This window comes from Amblyraja radiata, chromosome 1, assembly GCF_010909765.2.
Source record: "Amblyraja radiata isolate CabotCenter1 chromosome 1, sAmbRad1.1.pri, whole genome shotgun sequence".
NCBI classification, from domain to species: domain Eukaryota; kingdom Metazoa; phylum Chordata; class Chondrichthyes; order Rajiformes; family Rajidae; genus Amblyraja; species Amblyraja radiata.
Window position 1 is genome coordinate 176,957,552 of NC_045956.1, and position 22,607 is coordinate 176,980,158.

The 22,607-nt window shown below is 43.1% G+C and overlaps 1 protein-coding gene across 2 annotated transcripts in view; it reads right to left on the minus strand.

Moving 5' to 3' along the window:
- Nucleotides 1-22,607, minus strand: part of atrn (attractin) — a 358,557-nt gene that overhangs the window by 153,538 nt on the left and 182,412 nt on the right. For both annotated transcript variants that reach the window (XM_033035556.1, XM_033035562.1), the window contains exons 18-21: nucleotides 12,734-12,955; nucleotides 11,670-11,807; nucleotides 7,906-7,999; nucleotides 6,941-6,993 (exon numbers count right to left, since the gene is read on the minus strand). In XM_033035556.1, coding sequence (XP_032891447.1) covers nucleotides 6,941-6,993; nucleotides 7,906-7,999; nucleotides 11,670-11,807; nucleotides 12,734-12,955 — 507 coding nt within the window. The remainder of the gene's footprint in view (nucleotides 1-6,940; nucleotides 6,994-7,905; nucleotides 8,000-11,669; nucleotides 11,808-12,733; nucleotides 12,956-22,607) is intronic.

Consider the following 22,607-nt stretch of genomic DNA (forward strand, 5'->3'; position numbering starts at 1 on the left):
CCAAATGTGTCCTCACCAAGTCTTGAATAACTTTAACATAATGTGTAGGAGGGAACTGCAGATGCTGGTTTACACCGAAGATAGACACAAAATGCTGGAATAACTCAGCGGGACAGGCAGCATCTCTGGAGAGATGGAATGGTGACTTCTTGGGTCGAGACCCTTCTTCAGACTGCGAGTCAGAGGAGGGGGAGACTAGAGATATGGTAGGGTTGTTAATCCTGGTCAAATTGGGGAGGCTAGGACCCTAAAATTGAGTAAAGGCTTCAGGGCTTCAGGAAGTTAATAGTTCACTGTATTTTGGGCTGATTTTTCTGCCACTTTCCTATTGTTCACCGTACAATAGCCCATTTCCATGGTTTTGATACCAGCGTTTACAAAATCTGTTAAACTCAGATGTGGAAAATCAATTAGTACATCAACTTCAGTTTCCTTCAGACTAAATTAACCAAATCGCATCAGCCCATGACTTTTATTATCTAGATAAGTGTCTACATTGATTCTGCAGGCTGTATAGTGATGCTTGGTTCAGGATTTGAGATCTCATTCCTTTGGTTTTAGAGAAATGCATGTGCGAGATCCCTTCTGCTTGTCAGACACAGCAAGACAATTTGGCTTCAACTCTGTTTCCATTAAAGTGGTTGTGGATTTCAAGCCAGTACCTTGTCCATACGTATACGTAAGGTGAAATGAATGTACAAACTGCCAGGAAATGTGTTGAGCTCAGAATTTAATTCCTCCTGTGACAGGAGGAATGCGTACAGTATATCAGTTACAGTTTAGTTTATTGTCACTGAAAGTAAGTATGCAGGTACAGCAGGCAGTGAAGAAAGCTAATGGCATGTTGGCCTTCATAACAGGAGGAGTTGAGCATAGGAAAACAGTGGTCCTTCAGCAGTTGTACAGGGCCCTGGTGAGACCACACCTGCAGTACTGTGTGCAGTTTTGTTCTCCAAATTTGAGGAAGGACATTCATGCTATTGAGGGAGTGCAGCGTAGGTTCACGAGGTTACCAAAAAGGCCAAAGGCAGGCAACGCCATTGTAGTGGGAGACTCCATTGTGAGAGGTACGGACAGGGGTTTCTGCGGCAACAGACGGGATTCGAGGATGGTGTGCTGCCTTCCTGGTGCCAGGATCCAGGATGTCACGGACAGAGTGCAGAAAATCCTCAAGGGCGAAGGTGAACATCCGGAAGTGGTAGTGCATGTCGGCACAAACGATGTCAGAAAGAAGGGGATGAATATTCTGCAGCGTGACTTTAGAGAGCTCGGAAAAATGCTGAAAAGCAGGACCTCCAGGGTTGTTATCTCCGGTTTGCTTCCAGTTCCTCGTGCTGGCGAGAGCAGGAACAGGGAGATACGGGACCTGAACGTGTGGCTGAGGAACTGGTGCACGGGGCAGGGATTTAGATTCTTAGATCACTGGGATCTGTTTTGGGGTAAGGGGGAACTGTACAAAAGGGACGGATTGCATCTTAACAGGTGTGGGACCAGCATTCTGGCAGGCAGGTTTGCCACTGCTACACGAGTGGTTTTAAACTGAATAAGAGGGGTGGGGTGTCGGATGGGATAGTGGAGGATGGAGTTAAAGGGAAAGGGTTTCTTAAATGTGTGAGCGTAGAGACAGAGGGGTGTAAAATGAGGGTAGAAGCAATAGGTAGCAAGGTGAAAAGTAAAAGCGGCAGGCCGGCAAATCCAGGGCAAAAATCAAAAAGGGCCACTTTTCAGCATAATAGTATAAGGGGTAAGAGTGTTGTAAAAACAAGCCTGAAGGCTTTGTGTCTCAATGCAAGGAGCATTCGTAATAAGGTGGATGAGTTGAATGTGCAGATAGCTATTAATGACTATGATATAGTTGGGATCACGGAGACATGGCTCCAGGGTGACCAAGGCTGGGAGCTGAACATCCAGGGATATTCAATATTCAGGAGGGATAGACAGAAAGGGAAAGGAGGTGGGGTAGCGTTGCTGGTTAGAGAGCAGATTAACACAATAGAAAGGAAGGACATTAGCTTTGAGGATGTGGAATCGATATGGGTAGAGCTGCGAAACACTAAGGGGCAGAAAACGCTAGTGGGAGTTGTGTACAGGCCACCTAACAGTAGTAGTGGAGTTGGGGATGGCATCAAACAGGAAATTAGAAATGTGTGCAACAAAGGTAAAACAGTTATAATGGGTGACTTCAATCTACATATAGATTGGGTGAATCAAATTGGCAAGGGTGCTGAGGAAGAGGATTTCTTGGAATGTATGCGGGATAGTTTTCTAAACCAACATGTAGAGGAACCAACGAGAGAGCAGACTATTTTAGACTGGGTATTGAGTAATGAGGAAGGGTTAGTTAGCAGTCTTGTTGTGCGTGGCCCCTTGGGCAAGAGTGACCATAATATGGTGGAGTTCTTCATTAGGATGGAGAGTGACATCGTTAATTCAGAAACAAGGGTCCTGAACTTAAAGAAAGGTAACTTTGAGGGTATGAGACGTGAATTGGCCAAGATAGACTGGCGATTGATTCTTAATGGGTTGACGGTGGATATGCAATGGAAGGCATTTAAAGACTGCATGGATGAACTACAACAATTGTTCATCCCAGTTTGGCAAAAAAATAAATCAGGGAAGGTAGTGCATCCGTGGATAACAAGGGGAATCAGGGATAATATCAAAACAAAAGATGAAGCGTACAAATTAGCCAGAAAAAGCAGCCTACCAGAGGACTGGGAGAAATTCAGAGGCCAGCAGAGGAAGACAAAGGGCTTAATTAGGAAAGGGAAAATAGATTATGAAAGAAAACTGGCAGGGAACATAAAAACTGACTGCAAAAGCTTTTATAGATATGTGAAGAGAAAAAGATTAGTTAAAACAAATGTAGGTCCCTTGCAGTCAGAAACGGGTGAATTGATCATGGGGAACAAGGACATGGCAGACCAATTGAATAACTACTTTGGTTCTGTCTTCACTAAGGAAGACATAAATAATCTGCCGGAAATAGCAGGGGACCGGAGGTCAAATGAGATGGAGGAACTGAGTGAAATCCAGGTTAGCCGGGAAGTGGTGTTAGGTAAATTGAATGGATTAAAGGCCGATAAATCCCCAGGGCCAGATAGGCTGCATCCCAGAGTACTTAAGGAAGTAACCCCAGAAATAGTGGATGCATTAGTGATAATTTTTCAAAACTCTTTAGATTCTGGTGTAGTTCCTGAGGATTGGAGGTTAGCTAATGTAACACCACTTTCTAAAAAGGGAGGGAGAGAGAAAACGGGGAATTACAGACCAGTTAGTCTAACGTCGGTAGTGGGGAAATTGCTAGAATCAGTTATTAAAGAAGGGATAGCAGCACATTTGGAAAGTGGTGAATTCATTGGACAAAGTCAGCATGGATTTATGAAGGGTAAATCATGTCTGACGAATCTTATAGAATTTTTTGAGGATGTAACTAGTAGAGTGGATAAGGGAGAACCAGTGGATGTGTTATATCTGGACTTTCAGAAGGCTTTCGACAAGGTCCCACATAAGAGATTAGTATACAAACTTAAAGCACACGGTATTGGGGGTTCAGTATTGATGTGGATAGAGAACTGGCTGGCAGACAGGAAGCAGAGAGTAGGAGTAAACGGGTCCTTTTCACAATGGCAGGCAGTGACTAGTGGGGTACCGCAAGGCTCAGTTCTGGGACCCCAGCTATTTACGATATATATTAATGATTTGGACGAGGGAATTGAATGCAACATCTCCAAATTTGCGGATGACACGAAGCTGGGGGGCAGTGTTAACTGTGAGGAGGATGCTAGGAGGCTGCAAGGTGACTTGGATAGGCTGGGTGAGTGGGCAAATGCATGGCAGATGCAGTATAATGTGGATAAATGTGAGGTTATCCACTTTGGTGGCAAAAACAGGAAAGTAGATTATTATCTGAATGGTGGCCGATTAGGAAAGGGAGAGATGCAACGAGACCTGGGTGTCATGGTACACCAGTCATTAAAAGTAGGCATGCAGGTGCAGCAGGCAGTGAAGAAGGCGAATGGTATGTTAGCATTCATAGCAAAAGGATTTGAGTATAGGAGCAGGGAGGTTCTACTGCAGTTGCACAGGGTCTTGGTGAGACCACACCTGGAGTATTGCATACAGTTTTGGTCTCCTAATCTGAGGAAAGACATTCTTGCCATAGAGGGAGTACAGTGAAGGTTCACCAGACTGATTCCTGGGATGTCAGGACTTTCATATGAAGAAAGACTGGATAGACTCGGTTTGTACTCGCTAGAATTTAGAAGATTGAGGGGGGATCTTATAGAAACGTACAAAATTCTTAAGGGGTTGGACAGGCTAGATGCAGGAAGATTGTTCCCGATGTTGGGGAAGTCCAGAACAAGGGGTCACAGTTTAAGGATAAGGGGGAAATCTTTTAGGACCGAGATGAGGAAAACATTTTTCACACAGAGAGTGGTGAATCTCTGGAATTCTCTCCCGCAGAAGGTAGTTGAGGCCAGTTCATTGGCTATATTTAAGAGGGAGTTAGATGTGGCCCTTGTGGCTAAAGGGATCAGGGGGTATGGAGAGAAGGCAGGTACAGGTTACTGAGTTGGATGATCAGCCATCATCATATTGAATGGCGGTGCAGGCACGAAGGGCCGAATGGGCTACTCCTGCACCTATTTTCTATGTTTCTATGTTACTATGTTAATTCCCGGGATGGCGGGACAGTCATATGATGAATGAATGGAGCGAATTGGCTGGTACACTAGAATTTAGAAGAATGAGGAGGCATCTTATTGAAACATATAAGATTATTAAGGGATTGGACACACTAGAGGCAGGAAACATGTTCCTGATGTTGGGGGAGTCCAGAACCAAGGGCCACAGTTTAAGAATAAGAGGTAAGCCATTTAGAACGGAGATGAGGAAAAACCTTTTCACCCAGAGTTTTAAATCTGTGGAATTCTCTGCCTCAGAAGGCAGTGGATGCATTCTCTGGATGCTTTCAAGAGAGAGTTAGATAGAGCTCTTAAAGATAGCGGAGTAAGGGAGTCATGGGGTGAATGAGCTATTGATTGTGGACGATCAGCCATGATCACATTGAATGGCAGTGCTGGCTCGATGGGCCGAATGGCCTACTCCTGCACCTATTGTCCATTGTCAATTGCATTGTCACGTGTACCGAGGTACAGTGAAAAACTTTTGTTGCGCGCTTACCAGTCAACGGAAAGACAATACATGATTACAATCGATCTATTTACAGTGTATAGATACATGGTAAGGGAATAATGTTTAGTGCAAGGTAAAGCTAGCAAAGTCAGATCAAGGGTAGTCCGAGGGTCACCAAGGAGGCCGACAGTAGTTCAGGACTGCTCTCTGGTTGTGGTAGGATGAATCAGTTGCTTTGATAACAACTGGGAAGAAACTGTCCCTGAATCTTGAGGTGTGGGTTTTCACACATCTACACCTGGGTACATGGTACATGGGTAGGACAGATTTAGAGAGATATGGGCCAAGCGCTGGCAAATGAGACTAGTGTAGATAGGGCATAATGGTCGGTGTGGGGAAGTTGTGCCAAAGGGCCTGTTTCCACACTGTATGACTTCATGGCCATCTCACTTTATTTATTTTTTTTAAATGAGACCGTTAGTGACTTGGTCGAACCCTGGAGATCATTTATAAAAACTCTTTGCCAACACCCCCTGGAATTTTGGTAAAATCATGGGAGCCTAAAAACTGTAATGTCCAAGTTCAGGACTGGAGTTTTGTGTTCAGTTTTACTCACCGTGCTATAGAAATTAAACACTACAACCTCCAAATAAGTATCGAACTACATAGACCTAGGAACATTATTATTGTCTTTGCACTAGTCAGTGTTTATTTGTTTGTTGTTTTTTTCACTATATAGTGAACTTTCTCTGGTTGTTTATTATGGGTTTTACAGAGTACTAGGTTTCTGCTGCACCAACACAGAATTTTGTATGTTGCTGTAAGAATTCCATTGTTTTGTTCCGGGACCGATGACAATGAAACACTCTTGACGTAACATAGAAACATAGAAAATATGTGCAGGAGTAGGCCATTCGGCCCTTCGAGCCTGCACCGCCATTCAATATGATCATGGCTGATCATCCAACTCAGTATCCTTTACCTGCCTTCTCTCCATACCCCCTGATCCCTTTAGCCACAAGGGCCACATCCAACTCCCTCTTAAATATAGCATTAACTTTCGACTTTCTTTCACAAATCACACAAAACATCGGTTTAGGTCCACAAGCATCCTATGAACAAGCCCTTCAGCCCACAATGTCTGTGCCAACAATGGTGCCAAGTTAATCGTCACATCTACCTGCATGTGATCCATATCCCTCCCTTCCCCGTCTGTTTGTGAGTTTTCTTTTGTCTTTTTTTCATCACTGGCTGCCCTGAGGGCCTCCCACATGTCCTACCTTTTGTATCTTTTGTTCTTTTTTCACCAATGTAACACAACCCAGATAGATGGAACTTGTTCAGCATCTACATGCCTTTTAAAACATTTCTATATGAAAACAAACTATTTCCGCATACGGAGACACTGCAGATGCTGGAATCTTGAGCAAGTCAGGTCAGGCAGTATCTATGGAGGGAATGGACAGGTGGTGTTTTGGGTCGGGACCCTACTTCAGACTGCTACAGGTGACGTTTCAGGTTTTTAACCCTCAAATCCATTCCCTCCACAGATGAGTTCCTCCAGCATCTTGTAAATTTCTGCATAGTCTGCATTATTGACAAATGTTCTAGTCAATTTTTGTAATTGGGTCTTTGGACTACTCTTGGACCTTCAGAATTAGTTTAATCCCAAAAATACAAGAACCAGAGAAAAGGTGAAGGAGGAACTTTGTGGGTCAGGTAGCATCTGTGGATCCATATTCAAGATTCATATTTGAGCCAGCATCCGCAGTTCCTTGTTTCTACCCATAGTTATACTCACAGTAACAAGTTCCTCTCAATGGATTTCCCTGATATCGTGTTTCCACATCACATCTGCAAACAAATTGATACAATAAAATTTGCATCATTCGATCCTGACCTCAAGTGCAGTCTGTATGAAATTTGCACGTTCTCCCTGTGACCCCGTGAGTTTCCTCTGGGTGCTCTGGTTTCCTCCCATATCCCAAAGACTTGCGGGTTTGTAGGTTAATTGGCCCCTGTAAATTTCCCCCAAGTGTGTAGGGTGTAGGGGGGCAAGTGGGATAACATAGAACTAGTTTGAACGGGTGATCGAGGTCAGTGGGCAAACGGCCCTGTGTCCATGCTGTATCCCTGAACTAAACTATATTGCCATGTGTATTAATAATTCTTTAAAACCTTCTAGAAGAACTTAACCACGTATTCAAAGCTGAGTTTTCTGCAATGAAGATCTTCTCTGATATTGTGGACAAATAAGAGGTAATTTCTGTGTTGGTGAGAAAATTAATGTCTTGAACTCTACATTTCCAAGTTTCTCCTCTGCTGAAGACTTCCGCAAACAAAAATATCTTCTTTTTGGAACATGGTCCAAATAGGCTCTCTTTGTGGACACGGATGCACAGAAATAAAACATTCAACTTGTAAACGTCAGAATAATCTTGTTTTGCTGGTATTTCTGTATCTGGATAGAATTGATACCAAATGCATAATATGTTTTGGGCAAGAAGATGATGATAGCATTTTACACCGATACGAAATAAACTAAATTAAATCCTACTCCCCTCTATCTCAAGACAACAGATGTCCGTAGTTTATGGAGGATTCTTTTTAAATTACTCTCCAAACACTTTATTTGATTGCATTAGCTTGCTCATTAATTGAAAATGTCATGGTCACAAAGTGGAACTGAATTATAGGAAATTTTATTGCAACCATAAACCTGCACCAAAAGCAGAGTGGTTATAAAAAGTACTGAATGTAACTTACAGCTGACACTTGTCGCCTTTGATTCCTTTAGTGGTGCAGAAGCATTTGCCTGTCTTAGTATCGCAGATGGATGCATGCCCATTGCACTTGCAGGCTTGAAAAGTGGGGGGAAAAAAACGTATTATGAAAAGCGTACATTACCGTTTCAGCACCATAGCGGCAAGCAAATTTAGACACAAAGTGCTGGAGTAACAGTGGATCAAGGGGCACCTCCAGCACCTTGTGCCTTTTTTTTGTTTTAGTTTAGATTATTGTCACCGACAGTGAAGAGCTTTTGTTGCGTGCTAACCAGTCAGCAGAAAGACTATACATGTTTACAATCAATCCATTTACAGTGTATAGATACATGATAAGGGGACAACATAAACCAGCGTCTATAATTCCTTGTGCGTGATTCCTTCCTTGTTCTATTACTCTGCTACTCCAACCAGTCAGCCTCAATTCCAGTCGCAATAAGCTGCACGCGATTCTCACCTATTTCCTTGCATCCTGCGGTGAGCGTTTGACGGCACTGGGCCTGTACTCGCTGGAGTTTAGAAGGATGAGTGGGTACCTCACTGAATCTTATCGAATAGTGGCAGGCCTGGAGTGAGTGGATGTGGAGAGGATGTTTCCACTAGTGGGAGAGTCTAGGACCAGAGGCCATAGCCTCAGAATAAAGGGACATACCTATAGAAAAGAGATGAGGAGGAATTTCTTCAGTCAGAGGATGGTGAATCTGTGGAATTCATTGCCACAGGCGGCTGTGGAGGCCGTCAATTGATATTTTCAGGGGGGAGAGAGAGATTCTTGATTAGTATGAGTGTCAGGGGTTATGCGGAGAAGGCAGGAAAATAGGGTTGAGGAGTAGAGTTAGATCCGCTATGATTGGAGTATCCATGCTGGTATCTTCCCTTTGATATCACGGGCTCTCATCTTCTTTAGCAGTCACACATGTGGCACCTTTCTGAACATCTAGGTAAACAACATTAACTGACTGTCATTGGTCTGTCCTGCTATTTACTTCCCCTCATAGAATTCCAACAGATTCGTCAGGCAAGATCTCCCCTTCGCAAAACTGATTCTGACCTTGGGTGCTGTCTGTCAGGAGTTTGCATGTGCTCCCTGTGACCATCAGGATTCCCCCGGGAGCTCTGGCATCCTCCCACATCCCAAAGACGTGCGGGTTTGTATGTTAACTGTGCCTCTGTAAATTCCCCCTGGGGCTTAGGGAGTGGATGAAAAAGTGGGATAACATGGAACTAGTGTGAATCGATGGTCAGTGTGGACTTGGTGGGCTGAAGGGCCTGTTTCCATACTGCATCTTTAAGCTAAACTACAAATGAAAGACAAGCATTTACTTATGAACAACTATTCAAATTTTCCCAACTTCAAACTTCTGAATTACGGTAACTACCTTTACTGAAATGTGGGCCAGGGTGTTTAAAATTAATGACTGTTACGGTTGATAAATTTGTGAAGCATGACGCAGGGAAGTGATAACTCTTTAGAGCACATCAAGGAGAACGGCACAAAACTACCTGTGCAAAAATTCTCCTCTGATGGTTATTATTTCAAGGGAAATTCTTGATTATTCTAATCTTAAAATTGTAAATTAACCGGAAAAGCAACATACAACTACGAAGAAATTCAGAACTAACAGAATGGCATTATGGAAGCACTTAAATTTTGGGGACCGGAGAAAACAAATGTATTTACTGTCAATTGTTTCTCAAATGGCTAATCAATTGCTAAGAAGAACCTAATGTTACTCAGATGTTATTGGGCTATCAAACTTGAATAGTGAATATAGACTCAAAAAGCTGGAGTAACTCAGCGGGACAGGCAGCATCTCTGGTGAGAAGGAATGGGTGACGTTTCGGGTCGAGGCCCTTCTTCATAGTCGTTAAGCTACCAACTCTCAATCCATGGTCATACTGCAGATTTACAAGCTAAAAAATGGTCAGCTTGAGCAGCTTGACATAGTAAGTAAGTAAGTAAGTTTATTGGCCAAGTATTCACATACAAGGAATTTGCCTTGGTGCTCCGCCCACAAGTAACAACATGACATACAGTGACAGTTACAAATGACTCAGAAAACACTAAACATTAATAATAATAAAACGTAAGTGATAAAACACCATTGATCAAGCATGTGAACCAACAAAATACATAGACATGGAATGCTGCGAGGCCTTTCCTACAGCTCTCATTTCACAGATTTACTTTCCTTTGTTTACACTCTTTTTCCAAATACCCTCATTTCATAGCTTCTATATTTTGTTCCTCATGCTCCTTCCAATTGCCTCCCACATTGACCCATCAACTACTGAGGGAATATTGAGGTTCAGTGGGTGGCACAAGGGTCGAGTGGGTGCCGTACAGCGGGCTCCACCCTGACTACGGGTGGTGTCTGTACCGAATTTGTACGTTCTCCCTGTGATCATGTGGGTTTTCCCTGGGGCCTCCAGTTTCCTCCCACACTCTAAAGACATACAGGTTTGTAGGCTAATTGGTTTGGTACAATTGTAAATTGTCCCTATTGTGTGTAGGGTAGTGTTAATGTGCGGGGATCGCTGGTCAGTGCGAACTCAGTGGGTCGAAGGACCTGTTTCTGCGCTATATCTCTAAACTAAACTACATTTGGAAAGTCAAGGACTGATTAGAGGACTCGTATATCTGGACTATTTTTGGCATCAACCGTATGAGGAAAGGGCAAGGGAGTGGAGTTAAGGCCGAGATTACAATAGCCATGGTGTTACTGAGCAGGCTCACTGAGCTGTAAGGCTATCGGCATCTCCCATTTCTTATATTCATGGAAAAGTTTGAGCTTACGTTTCAATTGAATGAAAAAGAGGGTCTCTGTCTACTTACTTGCAGAGAAGAAAAATAAACTATTAGCTGTTGAAACTAAGCCATTATCCTTAAGGGTGTGATTATATTTAAAGGTGATATTCCTCAGATACCTTGATCAAAGAATAGGACAGGAATAGAATACAGGTCAGGGACTTCAGTCCACAATGTCCGTGCTAAACATGATACCAAATTAAACTAATCTCTGCCCTTGTCCATATCCCTCCATATTCATGTACCTATCTAAAAGCCACTCAAATGCCACTATTATATCTACTGCCACAACCATCTCTAGCAGTGTGTTCCAGATCCCCACCACACTTGTAAAAAAATTGTCATTGATATTTCCTCCTTGAGATAAGGTTCCGACTGTCTACCTTGTTGTCTACATCCCTTACATTTGATCTCCCAAAAGTGCAACACCTTACAGCTACTCCGACTAAACTCTATCTGCCCTTTTTCCACCCAAGCCTGTAACTCTCCATCCTGCTGTAACCTTTGACAGCCTTCCTCACTGCCTGCAACTCCACCACACGTACGAACCAACCCATCAACCTGAGGTCCAGTCTTACCCTTATTCATAAAGATGTTAAAACATGTGTAGTTGTGATCATGGTTCTCAAAACATGCTCTTCCGCTAAAGCACCAGTCCCCTGGCCAGTCTCATTTCCCAGTACAAGGTCCAGTATGGTTGTCTTGAGTTGGACTGTCCACAAAATGTATCAAGAAACCTTTTTGAATACATCTAACAGCTCCTGCTCCATCTGAGCCTTTTGCATTGAGGTAGTCCCAGTCAATATTGGGGGTTAGGTTGAGAGGGAAAGATAGATCAGCCATGATTGAATGGCAGAGTAGCTCTACTCCAAGAGCTTGTGAACCTTTGAGAAAGAAGGCAATTGAAAGAAGCTAAGCAACTTTAAATTGAAACTTACATTGGCAACTTCCTCCATTTGTCGGGTCACCATAATAACCAGAGATGCAAGTATCACAGTGGTTGCCAGTTGTTAGGTCTTCACATTTTTCACAGATGCTTTCATTTACACACTTGCTGTGGCCGTTACACTGACAAGCTGGAAGAAACACTTATTTTTTAGTCTATGGAAAATCACAAATACAAGTTCCTTCTCCTCCCCAAAATCTCCAATTTCCTCTCTCACAACAGAAAGTTAAATCTTGAGTATTTTGTATTTTGTCTGCAAAAATTCAATCCTGCATACAGCTCGAAGCAGGGAATAGACGTTCTAAATGCACATTGCTGAAGCCATTTGAGGAGCTAAATGACTTGGTCTAGACCAGTTACTGCTCTAGATTCTGGTATAAGGAGGTTGACTGTTAACTGGAATGGCACAGTAGCACAGCAATGGATTTGCTGCCTTACAGCGCCAGAGACCCAGGTTCAATCCTGACTACGGGTGCTGTCTGCACGGAGTTTGTACGTTCTCCCCCTGACTGCATGGGTTTTCTCCGGGTAAAATTGTAAATTGCCCTTAGTGTGTAGGATAGCGTTAGTGTACAGGGGGATCGCTAGTCACGGTGGTGGGCCGACGGGCCTGCTTCCGCAGTGTATCTCTAAACTCTAAAGTCCTCTCACACGAAACAAACACAAATCAAGAGCTTGCATTTTATCTGCGATAAGTCATTAACTATATGCAACCAGATGCAAGGAACAGACATTCAAAATACATGTTGCCATTTAAGGATTTGAATGACCTGGTTTAGACTAGATGCGGCACCAGACCCAGGCACAAGAAGGTATACTGCTAACTGCCCTGTAAAATGGGGTTCCAAAGTATTTAGCTGATATGGTAGCCCTCACCGCCCCCATCCACGAGGGTAGGATGAGTTTAGAGGGATATGGGCCGAACGCAGGCAGGTGGGACTAGTGTAGATGGGACATGTTGGTCGGCGTGGGAACGTTGGGCCCTGTTTCCACGCTGTATGACTCTATGACATAACCGAGATAGATTTGCCAGAAATGAACAAAATAAACGCTGACCTGGACACTGGATAAAGGACCAGTTGAACTTTGTTTCCGCTGGACACATGCTGATGTTGAGAATGGGTGTAGGGGGGGTGTTTACTGTCGATATTTTCATTGGCCCACGATAAGATCCTTCTATGCACTGTCCTTTTCCTGTATTGCTGGGGTCAGTACACCATCCACATCCAGGCTGCTCCAAACAGTGACTGCACGTACGGTAACCAGAACAATTCTCAGCTAGAATGACAGGAAAAAAAACCACATCAAGTAGCTTCTTCTGTTGCTATTTTCATCTGCGAATCCATAAAATTAGAATTTACATTTTACTCCTGTACAAGAGGACGCGTTAATGTATATTGTCAAAGAATCTGACAAAACTTGGTACACGTGACAATAAAAGACCTTTGAAACCTTTTTCAAAGAAAAAGTATCAGACAAGAACTGATTTTTGCTGAATAATTATTAAGAGGGGCTTTGTTCGTTTGAGCAGTGGTGCGATTTAAGATTGATATTAAAAACGGTACAATATTATAAGTTCAGGTTCATAGGGGCAGAATTAGGCCATTCAGCCCATCGTCTACTTCGCCATTCAATCTCCCTCCTATTCCCATTCCACAGATTCACCATCCTCTGACTAAAGAAAGTCCTCCTCATCCTCTTGAAGGAACACCCTTTAATTCTGAAGCTATAACCTCTGGTCCTAGACTCTCCAACTAGTGGAAACATCCTCTCCACATCCACTCTAATCAAGCCTTTCACTATTAGGTAAGTTTCAATGATGTCCCCTCTCATTCTTCTAAACTCCGGCGTGTACAGGCCCAGTGCTGTCCAACACACATCATATGTTAACCCACTCATTCCTGGGATCATTCTTGTAAACCTGTTCTGGAGCCTCTCCGGACAAAGGCTTCCTCAGATATGGGGCCTGAAATTGCTCACAATACTCCAAATACGGCCTGACCAGTGCCTTACAGAGCCTCAGCATTACATCTCTGTTTTTGTATTCTCGTCCACTTAAAATAAATGCTGGCATTGCATTTGCCTTCCTTACTACCGTTTCGACTTGCAAATATATGCAAGGAAAAACACTTTATAACCTACCTCTTGCCAGGCTTTCAGACCAATGACTAATAATTGCTCATTGCCCTTGGGATTAATAAATAACTACATTTATTTGTGTACGTTTCCGTTAACTACTGCAGAATTAGTCAAGTCACTCCTGAATGTGACCACATCAGTAGATAAGAGTGGAAAAGTCATCATATGGTATCCTTGCTTCCAATAGTATAAACGGGGCATTGCGCAAAAGAGTCAGGAAGCATGATGCAGCTATATAGGACTCTGGTTTGGCTGGATTTGCAGTACAGTATTGCGTGCAGTTCTGGTCACCCCATTACAGGAAGGAAATAGAGGCTTTAGAATGGGTGCAGAGTGCACAGCATATTGACCGGTTGCATCATGGCCTGGTTTGGCAACTTGAACGTCCAGGAGCAGAAAAGACTGTAAAAAGTTGTGAACGCTGCCCAGTCCATCACCGACTCTGACCTCCCCACCATCGAAGGGATCTATCAAAGTCGTTGCCTCGAAAAGGCAGCCAACATCAAAGGAGACCCACACCATCCTAGCCACACACTCATTTCACCATTGCCATCGGGAAGAAGGTACAGGAGCCTGAAAACTGTAACGTCCAGGTTCAGGAACAGCTTCTTCCCTTCAGCCATCGGACTATTAAACATGACAATAAATAAGCTCTGAACTACAATAGACTATTATTATTATTGCACGATATTTGTTTATTTATTGAGTATGTGTGTATGTGTATATATACACACTGAACTTTTTTTTTCTCCCGTTATGTACTATGTTTACATATTCTGTTGTGCTGCAGCAAGTAAGAATTTCATTGTCCTATCTGGGGCATATGACAATAGATTTGAGTTTACCAGGATGGTGCCTGGATTAGGGGGTATTAGCGACAGAGAGAAGTTAAACAGACTTGGATTGTTTCCTCTGGGATTCTGGAGATTGTGGGGGGACCTGATAGAAATATATAAAATCACGAGAGCCACAGATAGACAGTCAGTATCTATGTTACGGGATGGAAATATCAAATACTGAAGGATATAGCTTTAAGGTGAGAAGGTGATATGATGGGAAAGGTTTTTTTTTTACAGAGAGTGGTGGGTGCCTGGAGAGGTGAGGGTAGAGGTGGAGGCTCACACGGAATTGACATTTAAGAAACGTTTGGATAGGCATCTGGATGTGCAGAGAATAATGGGATATGGATTATGTTCAGGCAGATAAGGGTCATAAATTCATGTGATAGGAGCAGAATTAGTCCATTCGGCTCATCAAGTCTACTCCGCCATTCAATCATGGCTGATCTATCTCTCCCTCCTAACCGCATTCTCCTGCCTTCTCCCCATAACCCCTGACACCCGTACTAATCAATAATCCATCTCTGCCTTAAATATATCCACTGACTTGGCCTCCACAGCATTCTGTGGCAAATAATTCTACAGATTCACCACCCTCTGACTAAAGAAATTTCTCATCATCTTTCTAAAGGAGCGGCCTTTAATTCTGAGGCTATGGCCTCTGGTCCCAGACTCTCCCACTGGTGGAAACATCCTCTCTGCATCCACTCTAGCCAGGCTGTGGCATTATGTTCACCACAGACATCACGGGCCTAAGGGCCAGTTCCTGTGCTGTATTATGTTTGAATCTTTCTGGCACCAAGGATCAACTCATTTCCTGTCATTATCAATGAACATTCAATTTTCTAGTGAAGGTACTAGAAACAGGGGCGACATGGTGGTGCAGCATTAGGGTTGCTGCCTCATAGCACCAGAGACCCAGGATCAATCCTGACGACGGGTACTGTCTATACGGAGTTTGTACTTTCTCCCCATGACCTGCATAGGTTTTCTCCAGGTGCTCCGGTTTCCTCCCACACTCCATAGATGTATAGGTTTGTAGGTTAATTGGCTTTGGTAACATTGTAAATTGTACCTAGTGTGTTGGATAGTGTTAGTGTATGGGGACCGTTGGCCGGCACGGAGTTGGTGGGGCGAAGGGCCTATTTCCATGCTGTATCTCTAAACTAAATAAACTAAACTTTGCATCCAATCCACTGACAGATGATACCAACAGTCAATATTTGTTGGAGCATTTCCTCAACTCAATGCTAATCAAAGAGTAAAGGTTGATAAGGAAACTAAACAAGGCTTTGGAGAATGTGCATTTTAATTGAACAGTAACAATGGCAATCATTGATACAAGCTGGCCCCATGGCTATTTGTTATCTGTACACAGAGAGATACAAATGTTGTTAAAATCAAATAGTCAGCCAATTTCCTCTAGAAAACCACAACATCAACTACATCCATGACATCTGCAGGCAGTGCATTCCAAATCATGACTGAATGAGCAACATTTTCCCAAGATCTTTTTTAAATCACTTAACATCCCTTGGAGCACAGGAGAATGAAGGGCGATCTTACTGAGGTGTACAAGATCATGAGAGGAATAGATTGGGTAGACGCATAGAGTCTCTTTCCCAGAGTTGGGGCATCAGAGGACACAGATTTAAGGTGGAAAGATTTAATAGGAACGTGAGGGGTAACCTTTTTCACACAATGGGTGGTAGGTGCATGAAATGAGCTGCTGGAGGAGGTAGTTACTATTGCAATGTTTAAGAAACATTTAGACAGGTACATGCATTGGACAGGTTTGGAGGGACATGGGCCAAATGCAGGCGGGTGGGATTAGTGTACATGGGACATGTGGGTGGGTGTGGGCAAGTTTGGACAAAGGCCAGTTTCCATGCCATATTACTCTATAACATATTTTCACTCTGGTCCATGAACTCCTGTACTAAATGGAAAAGAAACATATTCTCCCTTTTTATCCCTTGAAAACTTGCCACCATATTGTCATTCAGATAATCTATTTTAACAATCTATCTGGTAACCAATCCAGATCTGATGTGTTTTAAGAAAGAACTGCAGATGCCGGAAAATCGAAGGTAGACAAAAATGCTGGAGAAACTCAGCGGGTGAGGCAGCATCTATGGAGCAAAGGGAATGGGCAACGTTTTGGGTCGAGACCCTTCTTCAGACTGATGATATATACTTGTAGTACTGACAGCTTTCACAAGTACATCCTCTTAAACTATTCATATCTTGTATACATCAAGTGTTTACATTTTCAAAGTCTCATTTTGAATCTCTAATATATTTTCTGGCCCCATCAACAGAGCGGTCCTGAGCTACCATTACCTCATTGTAAACCCTCGGACTACCTGTAATCAGACTTTTATGGGCTTTATCTAAACATTATTCCCTTCATCCTGTATCTGTGCACGGTGGACGGCTTAATTGTATTAATATAATCTTCCTGCTGACTGGATAGCACGCAACATATCTGAGGACATTGTGGGAAACTAGAGAGGAAATTGCGGGAGCCCTGGTTGAAATTTACGAGTCATCCTTAAATACAGGAGAGGTGTCAGAAGACTGGAGGGTGGCAAATGTTTTGCCTCTTTTCAAGTAGAGCTGCAGGGAAAATGCTGGGAACTAAAGGCCGGTGAGCTTAATATCGGTAGTTGGTAAGTTACTGGAGAGTACTCTGAGGGATAGGATATACAGGCAATTGGATGGGCAAGGGCTGATTAGGGATAGACAGCATGGTTTTGTACGTGGTCGTGTCTCACAAATCTGATTGATTTCTTTGAAGACGTGACCAAAAAGGTTGATGAGGGCAGAGCTGTAGATGTTTGTACATGGATCTCTGTAAGGCGTTCAACATGTTAGGCTGCCCTGGAAAATTAGATCGCATGGGATCCAAGGAGAGATAGCTGAATGGGTAGCAAATTGGCTCCATGGATGGAAGCAGAGGGTGATGGTGGAAGGTTGCTTCTCGGACTGGAGGCCTATGACTAGTGGTGTGCCTCAGGGTTCGGTGCTGGGCTCGTTACTGTTTGTCATCTATATCAATGATTTAGATGAGAACATACAGGGCAAGATTAGCAAGTTTGCTGATGATACAAAAGTTAGTGGTTTTGCAGATAGTGAAGATGGTTGTGAAAGATTGCAGCAGGAACTGGATCGATTGGCCAGGTGGGCAGAGGAATGGTTGATGGAATTTAATACAGAGAAGTGTGAGGTGTTGCATTTTGGGACGTCGAACAAGGGCAGGACCTACACAGTAAATGGCAGGCCTCTGGGTAGTGTTGTGGAGCAGAGGGATATAGGAGAACAGGTGCATGGTTCCTTGAAGGTCGAGTTGCAGGTAGATAAGGTGGTCAAAAAAGCTTTTGCACTTTGGCCTTCATCAGTCAGAGTATTCAGTATAGAAGTTGGAAGCTCTTGTTGCAGTTGTAAAAGACATAGGTGAGACCGCATGTAGAATATTGTGTTCCGTTCTGGGCACCATGTTATAGGAAATATATTGTCACGCTTGAAAGGGTTCAGAAAAGATTTAAGAGGATGTTGCCATGACTAGAGGGTGTGAGCTATAGGGAGAGGTTGAGTAGGCTGGGTCTCTATTCCAAGGAGCAGGAGGATGAGGGGAGATCTTATAGAGATACAAAATCATGAGAGGCAGCACCTGTGGGGGGAAATGGACGGTGACTTTTTGGGTCGGAAACCTTCATCGGACTGATTGTAGGTGGGGGAGGGGGAAGCTGGAAAAGAGAGGTGGCAGTGGGCCAAAGCGTGGCAAGTGATGAGCGGGTACAGGTGAGCTAATAATATTTATTAGCGTGTGCATGAGATAAGATGGCTAATAAATTTTATAAAAACTGATTTAATTGCTTTCAAGAATACATAATGGGCAGCACTATGTTTAATGTTGTAATTTATTAATACACTTCAGCCTTCTCCGCTGTCAAGCTGGTAATTAAGAAAACACATTCATCACTTTCATTTGCAAGATACACAACAACAAACTCATAGAACTTGTGGTCCACAGGGGGGCACGGTGGCGCAGTGGTAGAGTTGCTGCTTTACAGTACCAGAGACCTGGGTTCGATCCTGGCAACGGGTGCTGTCTGTACGGAGTCTGTACGTTCTCCCTGTGACCCACGTGGGCTTTCCTCGATAACTGTGGTTTCCTCCCACACTCCAAAACATAAAGTTTTGTAGATTAATCTGCTTGGTATAAATGTAAATTGTCCCAAGTGTGTGTAGGATAGTGTGAGTGTGCAGGGTCAGTGTGGACACGGTGGACCTGTTTCCGTGCTGTATCTTTAACTTAAACTAAACTAAATGGTGACAACAGACACATCACTCCTGCAAGTTACTTGAAGTGGTGAAGGGTAGCCCTTTAGAATAGCTGGATTCACAGTTTAATGAACTGTGAGTTGATTTGTGGTGTTATGTCTGCAGTTTCATTTTGCAGCAACTCGGGAGTACACCTGATTACAATGTCAAGCCAGGTATTAAAATAAAACACGCTGGCCCGTGAAAACTTGAAATGATTTCAACTTGAGATTGCTGAATCGATGGCAGACAGTCTTCTAAATTAGTTCAATAACCATCCAATAATGCAAATCAGTCTGATGAAAGGTCCCAACCAGAAACGTCACCCATCCATGTTCTCCAGGGGTAATGCCTGACCAGCTGAGTTAATCCAGCAATGAAAACTATCCAGATCTTTATAAGAAGAGCTTAGGAGCACAGAGGAGTGAACAAGGAAATCGAAGATATCATCAACCATAAAATAATCTGTACAGGAAAAGGGACTGGAAGCCAATAAATCCAGGATGTGATGGTCCACATCCAAATGTTTTGAAGTTCGTCATTATGGATATAACAGATGCCATCTTCCAAAATTCCATAGAATTCCACAGGTTACAAAATAGCACATGTAACCCTACCCTTAAAGAATGAAGGTAGAAAGAAATGGGGAACCACCAATCAGTTAGCCTGAGTTAACAGTGGTAGGCAAATGCTGGAGTCTATTATGTGGAGAAGAACACTTGATAAATTAAAGATAGACACAAAATGCTGGAGTAACTCAGCGGGTCAGGCAGAATTTCTGGAGAGAAGGAATGGGTAACTTTTCAGGTCACAATACACAACAACTTGGCTCAGTCACATAGGATCCACAGTGCTTTGGTAAGTGGGAATACAAAATTCGCTTGGTCATAAGAGACTGAAGATAGTGGTGGATAGGGTGGTTTTCTCCCTCTAGTTGTGTGACCAGTGGGATCAATGCTGGGATCTCTACTGTCTGCAATATATATTCATTTAGGTGATCTGATTTACAAGTTTGCAGATGACACAGAAATTGGTGGACGGGGAAGAAGGTTATCAAACATACATGTTTGATAACCTTCTTCCCCGTCCACCAATTTCTGTGTCATCTGCAAACTTGTAAATCAGATCACCTAAATGAATATATATAGCAGATGGAGTTTAATCCGGACAAGTGTAAACTGTTGCATATTGGAAGGTCAAATGCAGGAGGAAATTATACAATAGAAGGCAAGAACTCTTGATTAGTACGGGTGTTGGGGAAATGGAGAGAAGGCAGGAGAATGTGGTTGAGAGGGAAAGATATGGCGGAGTAGAGTTGAGGGGCCAAATGGCTTAATTCTGCTCAAATCACTGATGAACCTTTGGAGCATTGCTGTACAAAAGGATCTTCGAGCACAAATTCATGGCTCTCTGAAAGTGTCAACAACGTAGATAGGGTGGGAAGGAAAGAATTCAGTATTACGTATTCTTCTTTTCAATAGTCGATCGTTGAGAATAAAAGTTGGGAAGGAAGTCATGTTGCAATTTGAAGACAAGTGGATAGAAACTTGTGCGACACGGTGACGCAGCGGTAGAGTTGCTGCCTTACAGCGCCAGAGACCCGGGTTCCATCCTGACTACGGGTGCTTGTCAGTATGGAGTTTGTACGTTCTCCCCGTAACCTGCGTGAGTTTTCCCTGGGGTCGCCGCTTTCCTCCCACACTCCAGGCGTACGGGTATGTAGGCAAACTGGCTTGGTAAATGTGAAAATTGTCCCTAGTGTGTGTGTGTAGGGGAGTATTAATATGCAGGGATCGCTGGTCGGCGCAGACCCGGTGGGCCAAAGGCCGTGTTTCTGCCCTGTATCTCTAAACTAAATTAAAGGAAAAGTGCGAAGAAAATGCCTTCATCAAAATGAGAATTTTTGGAATTCTCTACCCAAGATGGATGCGAAGCTCAGGTTCTCCTGAGAATATTTAAGGCACAGACCTATGTTTTTAGGAGGATACAAATGGTGAGGAACGTGGCACTAAAGGTGAAAGACAATCCATGATTTACTGAATGCAGAACAGGCACATGGACCAAATAGCATACTCCAACATCAATGTCTTATGTCACTTTGCAGATGCTCATGGTCTTACAACTGGAAATGTCAACGTCCTTGAATTTTATAGAGGGAATGGACAGGTGACGAAACATCATTTGTCCATTCCCTCTGCAGATTTTGCCTGACTTGCTGAGTTCCTCCATCACTTGTGTTAAGCAGCACAGCGGTGCAGCGGTAGAGCTGCTGCCTTACAGAGCCAGAGACCCATGTTTGATCGTGACTACGCGTGCTGTCTGCGTGCAGTTTGTACGTCCTTCCTGTGATCGTGTGGAGTTTGTACGTACGTTTGTACGTGGGTTTCTCTGGGTGCCCCAGTTTCCCCCGACATTCCACACACGCGCGCAGGTTAATTAGCTTCTGTAAATTGTGCAGACTTTGTAGGATTGGACTAGTGACTGGGTAATTGTTAGTCAGCATGAACTCGCAGGAAAATCATTTTTTACACAGAGTGGAATTCTCTGCCACAGAAGGTAGTTGAGGCCAGTTCATTGGCTATATTTAAGATGGAGTTAGATGTGGCCCTTGTGGCTAAAGGGATCAGGGGGTATGGAGAGAAGGCAGGGATGGGATACTGAGTTAGATGATCAGCCATGACCATATTGAATGGCTCGAAGGGCCGAATGGCCTACTTCTGCACCTATTTTCTATGTTTCTATGTTTCTATGTATCTCCTAACTAAACTAAACTGAAGATTCCAGCATCTGCATTTTCTTTTGTATCCTACTATTTTTTGTCCAACACAACTGTGGAGTAACTTGACCATAGGTTGTACAGAAGTTCAAAGATTTTTGCTGTATCTTGGTACATGTGACAATAAAAAGCTAATACCAATACCAGTCAAAACTACCGCCTCAAGGAAAAATACAGAGACAATAAATGCAGATCTTCCTGATAAAGCCCTCAGTTGATGCTGAATTTGGCCTGAAACACCAACAATGTTACTGGCTCAATCACTGACATGTAGTTTGTCAAATAATAGAAGACTAGACATCTGAAAAATACTGCAATTGGTACCCCTCAAAGAAGAACGAAAGCTGAAGAACTATTTCTGATTTTGCTCATCATTTTAGTTGACGTTTAGAAGACATTAAGCAAATAGATTGCAAAACCTCTGAACATTAGGCACTGCCATAAGTAATGGTGCATATTCACATGGAATATCTGCTATGTCAGGTTAATAGTGCCCAGTTCCATTTTCATACCAGATCTCCAGCATCTGCTGTGTTTGGTGTTTGACTTACTGCAGTGGAAAACAGATAAAGTAACAAAGAAGCTGCAAGATGGGCCAACAGAGAGAGATAAACTATCAATTCACCAATGCACAATAAAAGTATTCTGCAAATTGGACAATTACCAATGCAAATAAAAGCAAAGAAAAACAGAATTTAAGCAAATCAAATTCATTACACAGTGATGGCTACTAAACCTCATGGGATCAGAAGAGTCAATTATTAAAGAGGTAATAATGGGGCATTTGGATAGCAGTAAAAGGATTAGTCCAAGTCAGCATGGATTTATGAAAGGAGAATCATGCTTGACT